General features: G+C 46.6%; 1 protein-coding gene across 1 annotated transcript in view; it reads left to right on the forward strand.

Moving 5' to 3' along the window:
- The window catches only part of GCAT (glycine C-acetyltransferase), a 93115-nt gene that overhangs the window by 63605 nt on the left and 10598 nt on the right, over positions 1-18912 (forward strand). The window contains exon 7 of the mRNA XM_073592569.1: positions 3710-3881. Within this exon, the coding sequence (XP_073448670.1) occupies positions 3710-3881 (172 nt within the window). The remainder of the gene's footprint in view (positions 1-3709; positions 3882-18912) is intronic.

Consider the following 18912-nt stretch of genomic DNA (forward strand, 5'->3'; position numbering starts at 1 on the left):
TGCCTTTTTTTTTTTTTTACATTTTAGCAAAGTAAAGGCATAATGTGCTAGTATGCATCACATACTAACATTATGTGAGACTTACCTGCAGACGAAGCCTTCGTTGTTCGCATTCATCTTCGTCCGTCATCCTTACGGGTCCGTAGACTCTGGCTGTGTGACTGGCCGGAGCCGCATGACATCACTCCCACGCATGCGCACGGGAGCCGCTGGTCACAGTGCAAGGCTCTGAAGAAACTTTCTTGTACTTCTTTTGGGTGACAGGCATCCTGCGATTGTTTGCGTGGTTTTACAGCGATTGTCGCCCGGCGAATCGCGGCAGAATCACGCCGTGAGCGGGGTGCCACTGGAAGTAATGGATTGCATGGGCGTCCCCCGATTTGTCGCTATTATGAATCATGGGCAGAATGATGTGAACGGAGCCTTGGTTGGACTGATTTTGGATGTACCAGAATTACTTCACCCTGTGTCCCTTATTGTACGCTTAAGAACACTGGGTTTTTGACTTGCCTTAAAATCCTTTTTCTTGGAGTACATTAAAGTGGTTAAAAACTTCTTTTTTTTTTTTTTTTAAATTTAAAGCTCCACCCAAAAGCGGAAGTCCTGCTTGTCTCATCACTACCTTGTCTCATCACTAAGGCACTGTCCCGGCTGCAGCACTTCTCCACTTCCTGGTTTCTCAGGAAACACAGGCAGCAGCGAGAGCCTCCCGCTGCTGTCTGTCAAACTCCAGAAAGCAGAACGCATTGGCAGGACTTACTGGAGCTGTGTGTGTCTATGGACGCACACAGCCTGGCTCAAGAGTGTGCTTGTATGGGTGCCCCCATAGCAAGCGGCTTGCTACGGGAACACTTGAAGAAAGGAGGAGTGGAATGTACCGGGGGGGGGGGGCGCTATATTCTTGCACACACCAGGCAAGTTTAACCTCTTTTCTTATTTTAAAGCAAAAAAAGAAAAAAAAAGTTTTTGCCTTTTTTAGTATCGCTTTAAAGGGACACAGTTCCCTTTTTCTTTGATATTATGGACTACTCCTACGTACTATTGCTTCTCCATAAACGAGCATGATGGAAGTAGAGGGGTTATACGAGTCTGTCTTACAGCTTTGTTTGCCATGGTCCAATCTTCTAAAGGCATCCGCATAACCCAGTGTAGCAGAAATGCTTTATCCTGTGTCCCTTAATGTACTCCAAGTAAAGGATTTTGTGGTAAGTCAGAAATCCTGTTTTACTTTTATCTTTTAAACTGTAGATCCAGGAAATTTAGGAGGAGCTCCAGTAATTTTGTGTTTATTTAAAAGGCAGTAGCTACATAAACTGTAGCTGCTGACTTTTTTTTTTTTTTTTTTTTTTTGAAAATTGACAATTTTTATTGATTTTCCAAGAAAATACAGAGTTGACAACATAAAATACAAGGTGATACAATTTGTAGTGTAATAAGTACTTCTGGGATAGTCCAAAAAAAAAAAAATTGGTGAAAGGAGCAGGGAAGTATAAGCCAGTTAGTCTAACAACCGTCAAAAGGATACATTGACGTGACATTATTCAGATAATACTGCATTTAACCTTGTATAACTAAACAAAAATAAGTAGAGTAAGAGAAGAAGAGAAAAAAAGAGAGAGAAGAAAGAGGGAGGGAGAGTAAACTGGAACAAGTGGAAATGGAAGAAGAATTGTAGAGAATGATGAAGATGAAAGGGCAACGATCCGCCTCTGGAGCCCAGAATCTCTTGAAAGTTAAAGGAACCAATTAAAGATGACCAGGGGTAGGGAACATTAAGTTATGGGATTTTCGAAGAGGACCCAGAGTTCCCATATTCGATTATGCTTCTCAAGAGTGTAATTCATGGAAGCTGTCAGGTACTCCATTCTCTTGACATCTCTGATCCTGGAGTGCAGCTCCGATAGTGAGGGTGGTTCTCTCTGTTTCCACTTTAGGGCCACCAAGCATCGTTCGGCAGTTAGTATATGTGACAAAAGTTTCTTGGACATTTTAGAGAGAGAGCTTGGCGGAAGACCCAACACAAGTCTTTGGATCGAAAGGAACATCACTATCGAAGATGGACAGGAGCAAGGAATGCACAATTTGCCAATACGGAGTGATCAGGGGGCAAGTCCAATAAATATGAAATAGCGTCCCCCTATCTTTACAGCATCGCCAACATCGAGAATCAGCCGATGGATATATGGAGTGGAGCAAGTCTGGGGTCTGATACCAGTGGAACAAAATCTTATATTGATTCTCTTTATATAGCGTGCATACAGAGCTCTTAGAGGCCTGAGACCATATGAGCTGCCATGTGTGCAGGGGCAAGTCTGCACCCAGGGCTCGCTCCCACTTTCCCATATATGCATGACGTGGTCCGGTTGGTGAAAAATCAAAAGTCAAAAGCTGATAGGTTCGCAAGGTCATACCTTTAGGGACGAGCCCTCTAAGCACAGTTTTTCGAATTCAGTGAAAGGGGAGAATTGAAGATTAGGGACCAGAGATTGTGCAAACTGTCGTATTAGGTAGCTAAAGAAAGCCTGTTTGGGAATGTCAAAGTCATTTTGCAGATCCTGAAAAGATCTCGGCGTTCGAGTCCTAGGGTCTATCAACTGGCCATATCGAAATAAGGCCTTTTCCATCCAAAAGTGTGACATCTGTGAGGTCAAGCTATCCGGAATGTTGGGGGTGAATAGGAAGGACCTGACCGGTGAGGAGGAGGTGGTTAGCGGATATGTCAATTTAGCACGGCGCCACAACAAGCGTAAAAAGGACATTGGCCCTAATAACTGCAAGCTTTCAGCAGGTACATTAGAGCTCCATAACATGGAGTTCGAAAGTGTAGGGGCTAACCACAGCTTCTCAATTTGCGTCCAGCGATTGAAAGCATGGAGGGTGAGCTGCTGACTTTTAATAAACAAACACTCGCCTGTCCCAGGATCCAGCAACGTGCTCAACCGAGCCATTCCTTCTCGTCTTCTCACTCTGGCATCGGCATCTCAACTTTGGGCACCCAGCTGTGACAGCTTGCTGCTTCACAGTCGGGTGCCCAGTGCAAATGCGCGAGCCACTCTGCACTCTGGTCAGGCAGTCTTCTGGGACCTGTGACCTGTCTCAGTTGACTGTGGGGAGGAAGGGGGAAGGAGACCTTTCGCTTGGATTGGTTACTTGTCAAAACTAGGTACCCACTCCCCCTTTCAAAAAAAAAAAAGTGCCATATAGAGAAGAGGAGGCCATAAAGCAGAACGTCACCTTTTGGGTGGAGCTCCTCTTTTGAAATAAAAACCTCTTCAGCAAGCTATACAGTACAGAAAAATACCTGTTGATCTGGTCAGAAATCCAGTGAGCATGGAACTTCCTGTGTACGCTGCCTCTCCTGAGTTGCACTGAAATTTCAAGCCTTTAGTATGAGCCTGCCAATCTCTCCTCTCTGAACTACAGAATACATCCTCCTTCTGTTACAGAGAGAGGGGTGGTGTTCAATAGCCCAAATTAGGAGCATGCTGCTTAGGAAGACAATGCTGTTCCTCCATAGGTACAGTAAGCGAACATTATCACCCTAGGACAGGAAGTGTGGTAATGGGTAATAAAAAAATAAAAAAAACTAATTTAGCCACTACAATTAAGGACTGGTAAACTGCAATATCCAAAACATTTTTTCTTGGGTTTAAATGCACTTTAACTGTTTTTCTACTGGCTATAACGTGATAATTCTTCATCCCCCTAGGTGGGTACACAACAGGCCCAAAGCCACTGATTGACTTGCTGCGGCAACGTTCCCGACCATACCTTTTCTCCAATACACTTCCTCCAGCTGTGGTTGGCAGTGCCTCTAAAGCGCTTGACCTCCTGATGGAAAACAATACAATTGCTCAGTCGATGACTGCTAAAACTGCACGGTAAGAACACACACAAGTCATATATCATTCTTTTTTTAGTATATTTTGTGATTCACACACCTCTCCCACACTGCACACCCTTCTTTTCTGGTTTAGTTTTGTGGCTTTTTATGCGTCCTCTCTATCTTCAGCCGCCTCAGTGGATAATTAGCATAATTTCCTTTGTTCAATGAGTAGGGAGATCCAAGCCATAAAACTGGTAAAGTGTAGTAACACACTATCTTCCTGGCTGTGAAGTGTGGCAGAGTATTTGAAAGTAATGTATATGTACTTTGTTTATTAAGCTGTTTGCCTGAAGTTTCACTTTAAGGCTCCATTCACACTTGTGCAACTTGTCATGGGACTTTGGACATCAACATCACAGACCATTCTTTTTAGTGGCACCCATTCAAATCAGCGTGACTTGGTTACAGTGACTTTGAAAAGGTGCCTGCACTACTTTGATGTGACTTTGATTCAGAGAGTGTAAAGTCACATCAAAGTTGAATTGGAAATCGAGTGAATGGAGTCTAAAGCCAAACTCTTTTAAATTATAACACTTCTAAAATGTCCCATACGAAGCCTGTCAGAAACGGGAAACAGCAAAGATGCCCATTAATTGGTGGATAATGCATGTGACATATAAAACATCCAGGCGCACAAGGGAGTACAGTCCCTCCACTGAAAGTAAATGTGGCCACTCGCTATAAGCAAATGACCCCTGAGCTAACGGGCAGGTCAATCACGCTTTCCCCTGCGGGGAGTATAACTGGATAGGGATGCCGCTGCTCTGTTATTGAACTCTCCAAATATATGCAAAATTAAAGCGGCGCTTCACTTGTCTGCCTCCTCCCCTCCCCTCCGCTGCCACATTTAGCGCCTTTTGAGGGGATACCTGGCTTTTACAGTTCGGCTCCCCCCCTCCTTCCCCTGCAGCCTTCTGGGACACTTCACAGGTCCCAGAAGCCTTCGGCCCACACAAACACAGCGCACTTCGCACATATGCAGTAGGAAACCGGCAGTGAAGCCACAAGGCTTCACTGCTGGTTTACCTTAGTCAAAATGGCAGCACCAGTAGCCAACTGAAGAATCAGCCCGGGTGAAGACACCACTGGATACCTGGACAGGTACGTCCCTTAATATTAAATATTACAGTATTTGTAGCTGCTGACTTATTGTTTTTGGGGGGGAGCCCGGAGCTCTTCTTTGAAATAGAGAGCTCTATATGTCTCCTTCTTAAACCTCTTTTCTTTATCGTAATCATGGGACACAGAGCCTAAGTAATACCTTAATGGGTTATAGGCCACCTTCAGGTGATGGACACTGGTATACCCAATACAGGAAGTTCACACCCCTACTACTTCCAGGCGTACCTCAGTTTTTTTGCCAGTGTCTAAGGTGTTGGTCAAGAGTGAAGATGTGCTCTGAAAGAGCTCCAGGCTGGAGGGATCCCATGCTGTATTCAAACAGCCTCCATAGACCGGATCCATCCAAAGTGCCATTTAAGGCCAAGCTACATAGTACCCGGGCCTCGCTTAAGAAGATAGAGGTTTTGCCTGTAATGCCTCTCCTTCAGGGCTGGACCCCAGGACCCAGGACTTTTTGGTCATGCTACATTACCTAAAGTTTACCTGAGGGGTGCTATACAGGTCCAAGGCCGTGGACCCCCTATAATAGGGACCCAGTCCTTGAAGGTTTGCTAACGCAGCCCGCCGTGATGGGTGAAGTTTGGATCTGTCTGTTACAGCAGTATCCAGCAGCAAGGAAAAGGTAAGGGAAGAAGCCTAGGAACTGTAAAAAGTCCACCTATGCTTTATTTTTTTCTTTCTTACATTACATAAAATAATAATGTTGTCATGTCTAGTGTCTCCACTAGAGGGAGTAAATGCATACCTTAGTACGTTGCTTCTCAGTAGCTCAGCCAAACAGCACGTGTGTGTGTCTCAAAAGCTAAGGGGGGGGGGGGGATCCTCGTTCTGAACATTCGCTCGCCCCCCGGGGAGGAAGGTGCAACTGGCCTTTTCTTTTGCTAAATTATTTTGCTCAGCATGTGTGCAAGTCACTACATTGTCTTGTTTACAAAGTGCCTCTTCTTCTTTTTTTTTTTTTTTTTTTTTTTTTGTGCTAAGCACTATGGTTCCCAAAAAAAGACACCCCAAAGGTACCAAAAATTCCACCCCCAGGCGCTGGGAATCCGTCGTGTCCACTGTCATCCTCGCTTGAGATACCAGATATGGCAAGCCAGGTTGAGTCATTGGGGGACCAATTGGTGGTGCAACTGCTTCTCACACTTCAGCCCCTGTATATACATGACTGAAGTTGCATTTTCCTCCGTCCTGCAGGGCTTAGAAGGAAGATTTGCAACTTTAATTGCATCCGCTATCCAAAAGGATAGAAAGCGTGTTAGATCCCCCTCCCCCACCTCAGACCCCTTACCAAGGGAACAGTGGGTAGAGGATGAGGTGTTACCCTCAGGGGATCAGGAAGAAAGGCAAATCGATTACTCCTCTGCAGAGGAAACAACGGTAGATGAACCTTTTTCAGCCTCACAATCTGAGAAATTGCTGATGCAATCTTACAGAGATGGTTCGTGCCTCTTTCAAGCTACCTCTAGCAGAGTCAGCTGATAGTTCTGTTTCTTCTTTAGGTTATTTAAAACCTTCACAGCCTTTTCATGCGTTTCCTGTACATGCATTATTAGAAAAGCTTATTTATACTGAATGGGATCACCCAAATAAACATTTTCCCCCTCCAAAGAGATTCACAGCACTCTATCCCATGGAGGAGAAATTCTCCAAAAGATGGAAGGTGCCAGCAGTTGACGCTACAATTTCCAGTGTGAATAATAGTCTAACTTGTCCAGTAGACCATGCACAAATGCTTAACCACTTGATGATGTACGTCAACAGAATGGCACGGGCAGGCATATGGGCATACCTGTACGTCCTTTTTCATTCCGGCGCCTGAGGAGCGAAGACATCAATGTGAGTTACACCAACACTACAGTAACACTAGTACACACAGGCACATAAACACCCCCCCCCCCCCCGATCGCACCCCCAGTCACAGTGTCACTAATTGCAGTGTTTATTTTTTTTACTGATCACTGCATTTGGTGTCATTTGTGACTGTAATAAGTGTTAGGGCAGTTAGTGGTAGGCCCCTTTAGGTCTAGGGTACCCCCCTAACCCCCCCCTAATAAAGGTTTAACCCCTTGATCAGCCCCTGTCGCCAGTGTCACTACGTGATCTTTTTTCTGATCGCCGTATTGGTGTCACAGGTTATGCTAGTTAGCCAGGTAGGTATTTGGGTTCAGCGTCCACTTTTTATAGCGTCAGGTACCCCCATATACTACCTAATAAAGGTTTTAACCCCCTGATTAACCCTTTCACCAGTGATCACTGTGTAAGTGTTACGAGTGACGCTGGTTAACTAATTTTTTTCTCTTTCATACCCGCCGTTTATTACCCAATAAAGGTTTAACCTCCTGATCGCCCGGCGGGTGATATCAGTTGGGTTTTAGTGTCCGATGGGGTCTGCGTCACCCCAGGCAGCATCAGATTAGTGCCAGTACCGCTAACACCCACGCACACAGCATACACCTCCCTTAGTGGTATAGTATCTGAACGAATCAATATCTGATCTGATCTATACTAGCGTCCCCAGCAGTTTAGGGTTCCCAGAAACGCAGTGTTAACGGGATCAGCCCAGATACCTCCTAGCACCTGCGTTTTGCCCCTCTGCCCAGCCCACCCAAGTGCAGTATCGATAGACCACTGTCACTTACAAAACACAACACACATAACTGCAGCGCTGGCAGAGTCAGGCCTGATCCCTGCGATCGCTAAGTTTTTTTGGTAGCGTTTGATAAAGTTGCTGACAGCCTAGGAGCTTTTTTACCTGTGAGTCTCACTAGTGTACTAGTAAATTTAGAGCCCAAAATGGCAAATCGGAGGTACACTAGTGAAGTGGCCCACACGTTTCTGAGCATGACAGATAGTGAAGAGGAAGTCACTCATCTGTCAGATTCAGGCTCAGAATATGATCCTGTAGATGACAGCGGCTCCATGACAGATAGCTCTGATGACGGAGTTGTGGTTCCTGCCAAGGTCAGGCGTACCAGACCCCGATCTTCTGCTGCCGAGGTGCAAGAACCGCAGGGCTCTCGTATGGAGCAGAGAAGTACTAGCGCCGCTCATCCTTCTGGTTAGCTGGCAAGCACCAGCAGCCTAGTACACCATGGTCGTACAGCCAGCACTGCAGTAACACTTGGTGACATGGCGAGTCCCATAAGTGCAGTTCAAGCTGGTGAGGTGGCTAGCACAAGTAGTGTCCCACTGCCACCAAGAAGACAAAGACAGGTCTGTCGTTCCCATAGTGTCCTTCCTGCAGAATTCGTCAATCCGAATTGGGAGCCCACCACTTCTGCAGCACCCGTACTTCCCCCATTCATTGGCCAACCCGGCATTCAGGTGGAAACAGTTGTTTTTCACCGAAGATCTCTATAGATCTATTATGGACCAAAGCAATTTGTATGCTGGTCAATACATCTCCGCTAATCCCCAGTCCTCCCTTGCCAGAGATTGCAAACCAATTATGGTTTCCGAATTTAAGACCTTTCTGGGCCTATCCCTCGACATGGGCATAACTAAAAAGAGTGTGTTGCGGTCATATTGGTCCACTGACCCAATTCACCATATGCCCGTGTTCTCTGCTTCCATGGCCAGGGCACGATACGAGTAGATCTTGCGCTTCATGCACTTCAACAACAGTGAACCCCGCATGTGGCACAGTGCGACCTAATCGCCGGGGCTTACCCCAGAGGCTTGTAGATTCCCGTCTTAGGCTGGGGGAGAGAGCCTGCTTCAAGTGTAATAATTTGCTCGTTGTGAAGTGGAGGGATAATAAGAATGTTTTCGTTCTTTCCTCCCTTCATGCAGACACGACGGTCCAAATTCCTACAGCGACTGGTGTTGTGGAGAAACCCCTCTCTGTCCACGAATACAACCTTAACATGGGAGGGGTGGACCTCAATGACCAGTTGTTGGCGCCGTACCTAATTGCCCATAAGGCCAGACGCTGGTACAAAAAAAGTGTCTGTATATTTATTTCAGTTGGCTTTGCTGAACGCTTATTTGCTATACAGAGCTTCCAAGACGGACTGGATCCTTCCTTAAATTCCAGGAAGAGCTCGTCAGAGCCCTTCTGTTTGCAGACGGTGCTCCATCTCACCTCCCCAATCCAAATGCAGTAAGCCGGCTGCATGAGAGGCATTTTTCACATGTCCTCCCGAGTACCGCTGCCCAACGAGCCCCCCAAAGAAAATGTTGTGTCTGTAGAAAGCGCGGATATAGGGGTGACACATGCTATTTTTGTCTCTTCTGTCCTGACAATCCTGGTGTTTGCATTGGTGAATGTTTTGAACACTACCATACACTAGTGGAGTATTAGCGTAGGGTACAGCACTGCACAGACTAGGACACCCTTTCACAGGGTCTCCCAAGATGTCATAGCATTTTGAGACCCGAACCTGGAACCGAACCGTTACAGTTACAAATAAAAGTGTAAAAAAAAATATAAACACAAAATAAAAAAAACAAAAATAGTTGTCGTGTTTATTCTCTCTCTCTCTCTCTCTCTATTCTCTTTTTCTGCTCTTTTTTTACTGTATTCTATTCTGCAATGTTTTATTGTTAACCATTTTTTTGTTTTCAGGTATGCCATTCAGCTGCAGCGCGGATTTATTTATCTTGACAGCAACAGCGTTTGCTCCCACAATACATAAAGCCGTGATTCCAGCGCTGTCAGAGGTGATTTCACCACCACAGTTAAAAAAAAAAAAAAAAAAAAAAAAAAAAAAAGCATCTATGCCGAAGCAGGGGTGGAGGAGCGATTTGCCCCAAACTTTTGGGGCGGATGCCCCCATGCTTCAGCATATATATATTTTAGGCACAGGTTGCGTTTAAAAAAATTTTAAAAATTTTTTACGGTGTTTTTTTTTTTTTTTGTTTGCTTTGAAGGTATGGTAAGTCTTACTGTTGTACTGTAATATTACTTTGCTTTATTGTTAACCGTCATTTGCTTAGCAGGTACGCCATTCAGCTGCAGCGCGGATTTATTTATCTTGACAGCAACAACGTTTGCTTCCACGTTCAGCCCACAGGCTGCATGAAAAAAAAGATTACAATATATGGTACTGGTATGTTGCTGGACTATGAGTGGTTATGCCAGCGGTCGGCTTTCATGCAAAAGCAATCCTAGCGGCTAATTAGCCTCTAGACTGCTTTTACAAGCAGTGGGAGGGAATGTCCCTCCACCGTCTTCCATGGTTATCTCTGGCTCTCCTGTCCCAACAGGGAACCTGAGAATGCAGCCAGTGGTTCCGCAGGCTGACCATAGAGCTGATCAGAGACCAGAACGGCTCCAATCATCTCTATGGCCTAAGAAACCGGAAGCTACGAGCATTTCATGACTTAGATTTCGCCGGATATAAACAGCGCCATTGGGAAAGCATTTTACCACACCGATCTTGGTGTGGTCAGATGCTTTGAGGGCAGAGGAGAGATCTAGGGTCTAATAGATCCCATTTTTTTCAAAAAAGAGTACCTGTCACTACCTATTGCTATCATAGGGGATATTTACATTCCCTGAGATTACAATAAAAATGGAAAAAAAAAAAATGAAAGGAACAGTTTAAAAAGAAATAATTAAAACAAAAACACCCCTGTCCCCCCCCTGCTCTCGCGCAAAGGCGAACGCAAACGTCGGTCTGGCGTCATAAACAGCAATTGCACAATGCATGTAAGGTATCACTGCGAAGGTCAGATCGAAGGTCAGAATTTTAGCAGTAGGATACAATCTAGAATTTTATGAGTTTCCACTCTCGTTTTCTGAGGTCAAACATTCCCAAAGATCCAGGTAAAAGGCAATCCCTGTTTCAGGCATTGGACCAATTACAAGCTCAGGGGGTGATCATACAGATCCCCACAGAAGTGTCCCCAACCCAACCCATGATCCCCAACCTCTTTACAGTACTAAAACCAAATGGGGATGTCAGACCCATTCCAGATCTAAAGAATCTAAATCCGTTCCTGAAGATCCGCTCCTGTCGCATGGAGTTTATCAGGTCAGTAGTTTCTATCCTACAGGGAGGAGAACTAGCATCTATCGATATCAGGGATGCATATCTGCATGTCCCTATATTTCCCACTCACCAAAGGTTTCTGCGGTTCGAAGTAGCACTTTCAGTTTGTAGCCTTGCCCTTCGGGCTAGCCACAGCACCCCGGGTGTTCACAAAAGTACTGGCCCCACCTCTAGCCAGGTTAAAGGCACAGGGCATAACAATTTTGGCGTACCTAGACGATCTATTGCTAATAGACCAGTCGGTGGCTTGTTTGTAGCAAAGTGTACTCTTTAAAACCAATTACTTGAAAAATCTGGGTTGGATTCTCAACCTAGAGAAGTTTTCCTTAAAACCACTAAAAAAAGCTAGAGTATTTGGGTCTGATCAAAGATACAACCCAGGAAAAGGTGTTCTTGCTACAGGCAAAAATCAACTCCATAAGAGAGTTGGTGCAGATGGTCAGGTCGAAAGGAGATCACTCAATTCACCTTTGCATGAGGTTGCTAGGAAAGATGGTGGCATCATTCGAAGCAGTTCACTATGCCCAGTTCCATTCGAGACTGTTGCAAAACCGTGTTCTATCTGCTTGGAACAAAACGATCCAAGCTTTAGACTTGCCAATGCGGTTGTCCCCAAGGGTGGCCCAAAGCCTCAGTTGGTGGTTACTAACCCAGAATCTGCTGAAAGGAAAATCCTTCAGACCAGTTATCTGGAAAGTTGTGACCAGACGCCAGCCCTTTCAGGCTGGGGAGAAGTACTAGAGAAGACAACTGTCCAGGGACAGTGGTCAAGAACTGAAAAGAGCCTTGCCCATCAATATCCTAGAGATTCTGGCAGCGCGCCTGGCTCTAAAGGCCTGGACTTCCAGGGTACGGGATTGTCCCGTCAGGATCTAATCTGACAATGCAACAGCGGTGGCCTATATCAATCACCAAAGGGGAACCAAGAGTCTTGCAGCGCAGACAGAGGTGGACCATATTCTAACTTGGGCAGAAAAGAGTATTATGTGTAGCAGTCTTCATTCCAGGAATAGAGAATTGGCAGGCGGACTACTTGAGTCGCCAGCAGTTATTCCCAGAGGAATGGTCTCTCCCCCTGACATTTTTGTCAAAGATGGGGGAATCCGGGCGTAGATCTTCTAGCATCAGAATTCAACATGAAGTTAGTCAACTATGTGTCCCGGACAAGGGATCCATTCACATGCGGAACAGATTTGTTGGTGACCCCGTGGGATCAGTTATCACTGATCTATGCATTTCCCCCTATTCAGTTGCTGCCTCGACTTCTTTGCAGGATCAAGCTGGAAAGAAAGTCGATAATTCTGGTAGGCACTAGCATGGCCCAGAAGGTCATGGTATGCAGAAATCATAAAGATGGCAGTGGAGGATCCATGGTCCCTTCCACTTTGGCCAGATCTGCTTTCACAGGGGCCGATATTCCATCCTACTTTACGAACGCTAAATTTAATGGTTTAGCTATTGAAACCCACGTTCTGAGGAAACATGGGCCTTCCGGGTCGGTTATCTCTACTTTGATTAGTGCAAGGAAGCCAGCTTCCAGAACTATATATTATAGAGTCTGGAGGGCTTATGTTTGCTGGTGTGAATCAAAGGCTTGGCACCCTCGGAGATATATCTTAGGCAGAATTCTTGCCTTTCCACAATTCGGGGTAGAGATAAAGTTGGCCCTCCAGTATTATTAAGGGCCAAGTCTCCACTTTATCGGTTTTATTTCTAGACCGCTTGCTACACATTCTTTAGCCCGGGGTTTTATGCAAGGGGTGATGCGGATTAATCCACCAGTTAGATCACCTTTGAATCCTTGGGACTTGAACTTAGTTTTGTCAGTGTTACAAAAACAGCCATTATAACCAATACAGCATATTCCTTTAGTCCTTCTGACAAGGAAGCTGGTGTTCTTGGTTGCTATATCCTCAGCAAGGAGGGTTTCGGAATTGGCTGCTCTTTCTTGTAAAGAGCCATACTTGATTGTTCATAAGGACAGAGTGGTGTTACGCCCTCGTCCAGATTTTTTGCCAAAAGTGGTTTCAGGTTTTCGCCTGAACCAAGATGTCCTGCCAGTGTTTTTTCCAAAGCCATGTTCCAGGGAAGAAAAGCCGCTACATTGTCTTGATGTGGTGAGAGCAGTGAAAATCTATTTAAAGACAACTGCTCAGATTCATAAGACTGATGTCTTATTTATTCTGCCAGAGGGTCCTAAAAGGCCAGGCAGCGTTGAAATCCACTGTCGCTAAGTGGATTCAGCAAGTTATAATTCAAACTTGTAATTTAAGGGGTAAGATTCCCCCTTTTCAAGTTGGGGCGCACTCCACCAGGGCAGTTTGTGCTTCTTGGACAGTACGTCACCAGGCCTCCATGGCTCAGATCTGTAAAGCCGCAACTTGGTCTTCAGTACATACATTCACAAAATTTTATCAGGTGGATGTAAGGAGGTATGAGGATATCGCCTTCGGCCGCAGTGTGCTGCAGGCAGCAGTGTAGGTCCTCAAGTCTGGGGGTACCCTGCGGGTTGTCTCTCCCTCCCCTCAAATAGCATTGCTATGGGATGTCCCATTAAGTTATTACTTAGGCTCTCTCCCCCATGATGTACGATAAAGAAAATAGGATTTTCTTTCTCGAACATCACGGGACACAGAGCCACAGTAATTACTGATGGGTTATATAGGTATCACTGGTGATTGGACACTGGCACACCCTATCAGGAAGTTCAACCCCCTATATAATCCCTCCCCCTTGCAGGGATACCTCAGTTTTTACGCCAGTGTCTTAGGTGATGGACGTGTAAAGATGTCCTGTGCTGAGCTCCAAAGGGAATATCCTGATATCCTATACTGGGGCAAGCCAGACGAACCGGATCCATTCAAAGTGTCTTTTCATGGCCGAATTGAATGGTACCCGGGCCTCGTGTCCGAAGAAACGAGGTTTTACCCGTAATGCTTCTCTTTTTAGAGAGCTGGACCCCGCAGATCAGAAAATGGCTTTAAACTTCCTAATTTCTGGCGAGGTGCTTTACGGTCCCAGAACTGTTGGATCCCCCTACTGATGGGGGCCCCAGTCTCTGACGGTTTTTTCAAACGGAGCCCACCGTGAGAGGTGAAGATTGGGTCTGTGTAAACAGCACCCTGCGGCTGGATAAGGTAAGAGGAGATTCCACAGAATTTTTGAGTTCTAGTGGCTTTTCTCCTTTAAGGTAAATGCATGCTATGCCTATTGTGACCACCGGGGGCTGCCAAGAGCACAAACCTACACATGCTGACTCTGTCTCAGGTGTTGTAATCGCTGTTTATGTCCCAGCGTATCAAGCAGGCTGCAAACAGGTAAGGTGGAAAGGGGGATTTCTCATGTTTGAATGTTCCCCCCCCAGGCTAGAGAGGGGCCACAGGGGTCTAGAAAGTGGTTATACCACCCGGGCTCTGCGGCCTAATGGCCACCATCTCTCAAGATAGCCGTTCAGGCAGATCTTGTTACCAGTCTCCCTCCTTCCCCCCCCCCCCCCCATCCCCAGCCTTTCTCCGGAAGCATGACAGGAGAGTCGGCAGCGCGGGAAGCGCTCGTTTTTTTCAAAACTCGAGGGGGGGGGGCGGTAGAGGAGGGGGCGGGACGTCAGCACAGGTGCTTAGACTCCCACTCAGGCCAGCTGCAGGCTATTAGAGGCACTCTGTACAGGTGCACACAGCCTTCTGAGAGACACAGAGCTGACGGTCGCATGTAAGGTGGGACACAGGCATTCTCCTAGGCAGCATTTACTGAAGTAACACCAGACTGAGCATTGGGTAGCAAGGCTTTTAGCCAGACTACATCGCTCAGCGGGCAGTGTTCATTTGTATACCTCACACCTTGTTGCTTTGCACTATGGGTAGAAGAGGTTCAAGCACCCCAGGAACCAGAGACACTAGGGGATCTCGTTCAGGTTCTGAGGGCCCCCTGTCGGCAGCATCCTCCCCCCCTAAAGATGGGCCAGGGACAGCTAGCCAGGGAGAGCCATCGGGGTCAGGGGCTACACCTGCTTCTGGCACTTCAGCCCCTGTATATATTACACAAGAGGTTTTTTCCTCAACCATTAATGGTCTAGAGGAAAGATTAATGGCCGTGATTACGTCTTCACTCAGTGGAAGAAAACGCACTAGGCTTTCCTCTGTTCCCCAAGACCCTCAGACAGAGGAGCTCTGGGATAAAGGAGATGAATCCCTTTCAGAGGATCGGGATGGGATGGATGATTCCTCTTCGGAGGATTCAGGTGGAGAGGGACCCTCTGCGACTTCCCAAGAGGAGAAAGTCTTAGTGCAGATCCTCACTGGATTGGTCCGCTCCACATTTAAGTTGCCCATACCTGAAACTGCTAAAGAATCCTCTTCTGCTTTGGGGTCACTGAAACCTTTCCAAGCAGCACATGCTTTTCCTGTTCATACTTTACTTGAAAAGCTTATTTATTCTGAGTGGGATCACCCAGACAAACGTTTTTTTCCGCCGAGAAAGTTTTCAACACTTTATCCGATGGAAGAAAAGTTTATTAAAATGTGGGGAATACCGGCTATTGATGCCGCCATTTCCTCCGTAAATAATAGCCTGACTTGTCCTGTAGACAATGCTCAGATGCTCAGGGATCCTGTAGATAAAAGGATGGAATCCCTATTGAAGGATGTTTTCTCCTTAGCAGGATCAGTGGCCCAACCTGCAGTAGCAGCGATTGGAGTCTGTCAATACTTAAGAGACCATGTTAAGCAGGTCATCAAAGTATTACCTGAACAGCAGGCCCAGGGGTTTGCTAACCTTCCAGCGGCCTTATGCTTTGTGGTTGACGCCATTAGAGATTCTATCGTGCAAACCTCCCGTCTTTCACTGGGGTTGGTGCATATACGTAGAATCCTATGGTTGAAAAATTGGTCAGCCGAAGCACCATGTAAGATGCTACTGGCTGGGTTTCCATTTCGTGGTGCAAGGTTGTTTGGAGAGGACTTGGATAACTATATCAAGAGAATCTCTTGTGGGAAAAGCACTCTCTTACCTGTCAAGAAGAAGAGTAAGCGTTCCTCTTTCAAACGGACTCTTTCCCCAGCGCCGGGGGCTTCAGCCTCCAGGCAGTCTCGACGGCCGCCTCCATCGGGGTCCAGAGACAAGAGTCAACCCCAGGGACAAAAGAAGTCCTGGGGAAAGAAGCCTACTAGGCAAAACACTAAGACCTCTGCATGAGGGGGCGCCCCCGCTCACTCGAGTGGGGGGAAGACTGCGACAGTTCTCAGAGCTCTGGCACGAGGACTTCCAGGACAGATGGGTAGTCTCCACGGTAACCTTAGGGTACAAGCTGGAGTTTCAGGAATTCCCTTCTCCTCGGTTCCTCAGATCAAATGTTCCCAGAGACCCAGAGAAGAAGCAGTCGCTCCTTCTAGCGTTAGAGCGACTTTTGTCGCAGGAGGTCATTATGATAGTTCCCGCAAAGGACCAGGGATTGGGCTTCTATTCCAACCTTTTTACGGTCCAAAAGCCAAATGGGGATGTCAGGCCCATTTTGGACTTAAGGGATCTGAACCGATTCCTAAGGATTCAATCCTTCCGCATGGAATCAATTCGAACAGTAGTTCCCACCCTGCAGGGAGGAGAATTTCTGGCATCAATAGACATCAGAGATGCATATCTGCATGTGCCCATTTTTCCTGCTCTTCAGAAGTTTCTGCGCTTCGAGGTAGGAGGGCGCCATTTCCAGTTTGTGGCTCTGCCTTTCGGGATATCCACTGCACCTCAAGTGTTCACAAAGATCTTGGCTCCTCCTCTGGCCAGATTAAGGGCTCAGGGTATAGCTGTCATAGCATACCTAGACGACCTGCTCTTGATAGACCGGTCGGTAGCCTCTTTGAATGGAAACTTGAGGACCACGGTCAGGTATCTAGAACACCTGGGTTGGATCCTCAACTTAGAAAAGTCTTTCCTAAAACCAGTAAGAAGACTGGAGTATTTAGGTCTGATTATAGATACAAGCCAGGAGAAAATATTTCTACCCCAGGCAAAGATCACTGCTTTGAGAGAGCTGATTCTGACAGTAAGGACCAAGAAGGGTCCCTCAGTCCGCCTTTGTATGAGGCTACTAGGGAAGATGGTGTCTTCATTCGAAGCAGTTCCCTATGCTCAGTTTCACTCAAGAATGCTGCAACACAGTATTCTGTCGACCTGGAACAAGAAGGTTCAGGCATTAGACTTTCCGATGCACCTGTCGCATGCGGTGCGTCAGAGCCTCAATTGGTGGCTCATACCCGAAAACCTGCAGAAGGGGAAATCCTTTCTACCGGTTACCTGGACGGTGGTAACAACAGATGCCAGTCTGTCAGGTTGGGGAGCAGTTCTGGAACAGGCTGCGGTCCAAGGTGTTTGGTCCAAGACAGAGAGGACCTTACCCATCAACATTCTGGAGATCCGGGCGATACATCTAGCTCTAAAAGCCTGGACTATCAGGCTACAGGGTTGTCCGGTCAGGATCCAGTCCGACAATGCCACAGCAGTGGCTTATGTCAATCATCAGGGAGGCACCCGGAGCCGAGCTGCTCAAAAAGAGGTGAACCAGATCTTAGTCTGGGCAGAGATGCATGTGCCATGCATATCGGCAGTTTTCATCCCGGGAATAGAGAATTGGCAGGCGGACTATCTAAGTCGCCAGCAGTTACTTCCAGGGGAATGGTCTCTGCATCCCGACGTCTTTTGGGCCATATGCCAAAGATGGGGGGTTCCAGATGTAGATCTCTTTGCATCCCGATTCAACAAAAAGATAGACAGATTTGTGGCAAGGACAAAAGATCCTCTTGCATGCGGGACGGATGCGTTGGTGATTCAGTGGCATCGGTTCTCACTGATTTACGCATTCCCGCCTATTCTGCTACTACCACGACTCCTTCGCAGGATCAGGCAGGAAAGGAAGTCTGTACTTCTGGTGGCCCCCGCTTGGCCCAGAAGGACTTGGTATGCAGAAATAGTAAGGATGACGGTGGGTTCCCCGTGGACCCTACCGGTACGCCCAGACCTGTTATCTCAGGGTCCAGTGTTCCATCCTGCCTTACAAACGCTAAATTTGACGGTTTGGCTATTGAGACCCACGTTCTGAAGAGTCGTGGGCTCTCAGGTCCTGTCATATCTACCTTGATTAATGCAAGGAAGCCAGCTTCCAGGATGATTTATCATAGAGTCTGGAAGGCTTATATAACCTGGTGTGAATCCAGAGGTTGGCATCCCAGGAAATATGTCATAGGTAGAATCCTTGATTTTCTACAGATGGGATTAGAGATAAGCTGGCCTTGAGTACCATCAAGGGCCAGGTTTCTGCTTTATCAGTATTATTTCAGCGGCCACTTGCTTCGCATTCTTTGGTCCGAAACTTTATGCAGGGGGTGATGCGTCTTAATCCTCCGGTTAAAGCGCCCCTAAACCCCTGGGACTTGAATTTGGTCCTGGCTGTGTTACAGAAACAGCCTTTTGAACCAATAAGTCAGATTCCTTTGGTCTTGTTGACAAGGAAATTAATTTTTCTGGTGGCCATCTCTTCTGCTAGAAGAGTATCAGAATTAGCAGCTCTTTCCTGTAAGGAGCCTTATTTGATTATACACAAGGATAGAGTGGTACTACGCCCTCATCCTAGTTTTTTACCGAAGGTGGTTTCTGATTTTCATTTAAACCAAGACATTATTCTACCTTCCTTTTTTCCAGATCCCTGTTCTCTGGAAGAGAGATCTCTACATTCGTTGGATGTAGTAAGAGCAGTTAAGGCCTATCTAGGGGCAACTACTCAGATCCGCAAGATGGATGTTTTGTTTGTGCTGCCAGAGGGTCCCAATAGAGGACAGGCAGCGTCAAAAGCTACCATTTCTAAATGGATTCGACAGTTGATCATTCAAGCTAACGGTTTGAAACAGAAGATTCCTCCGTTTC

This window comes from Aquarana catesbeiana, linkage group LG07 (genome assembly GCF_042186555.1).
Source record: "Aquarana catesbeiana isolate 2022-GZ linkage group LG07, ASM4218655v1, whole genome shotgun sequence".
Classification (NCBI taxonomy): domain Eukaryota; kingdom Metazoa; phylum Chordata; class Amphibia; order Anura; family Ranidae; genus Aquarana; species Aquarana catesbeiana.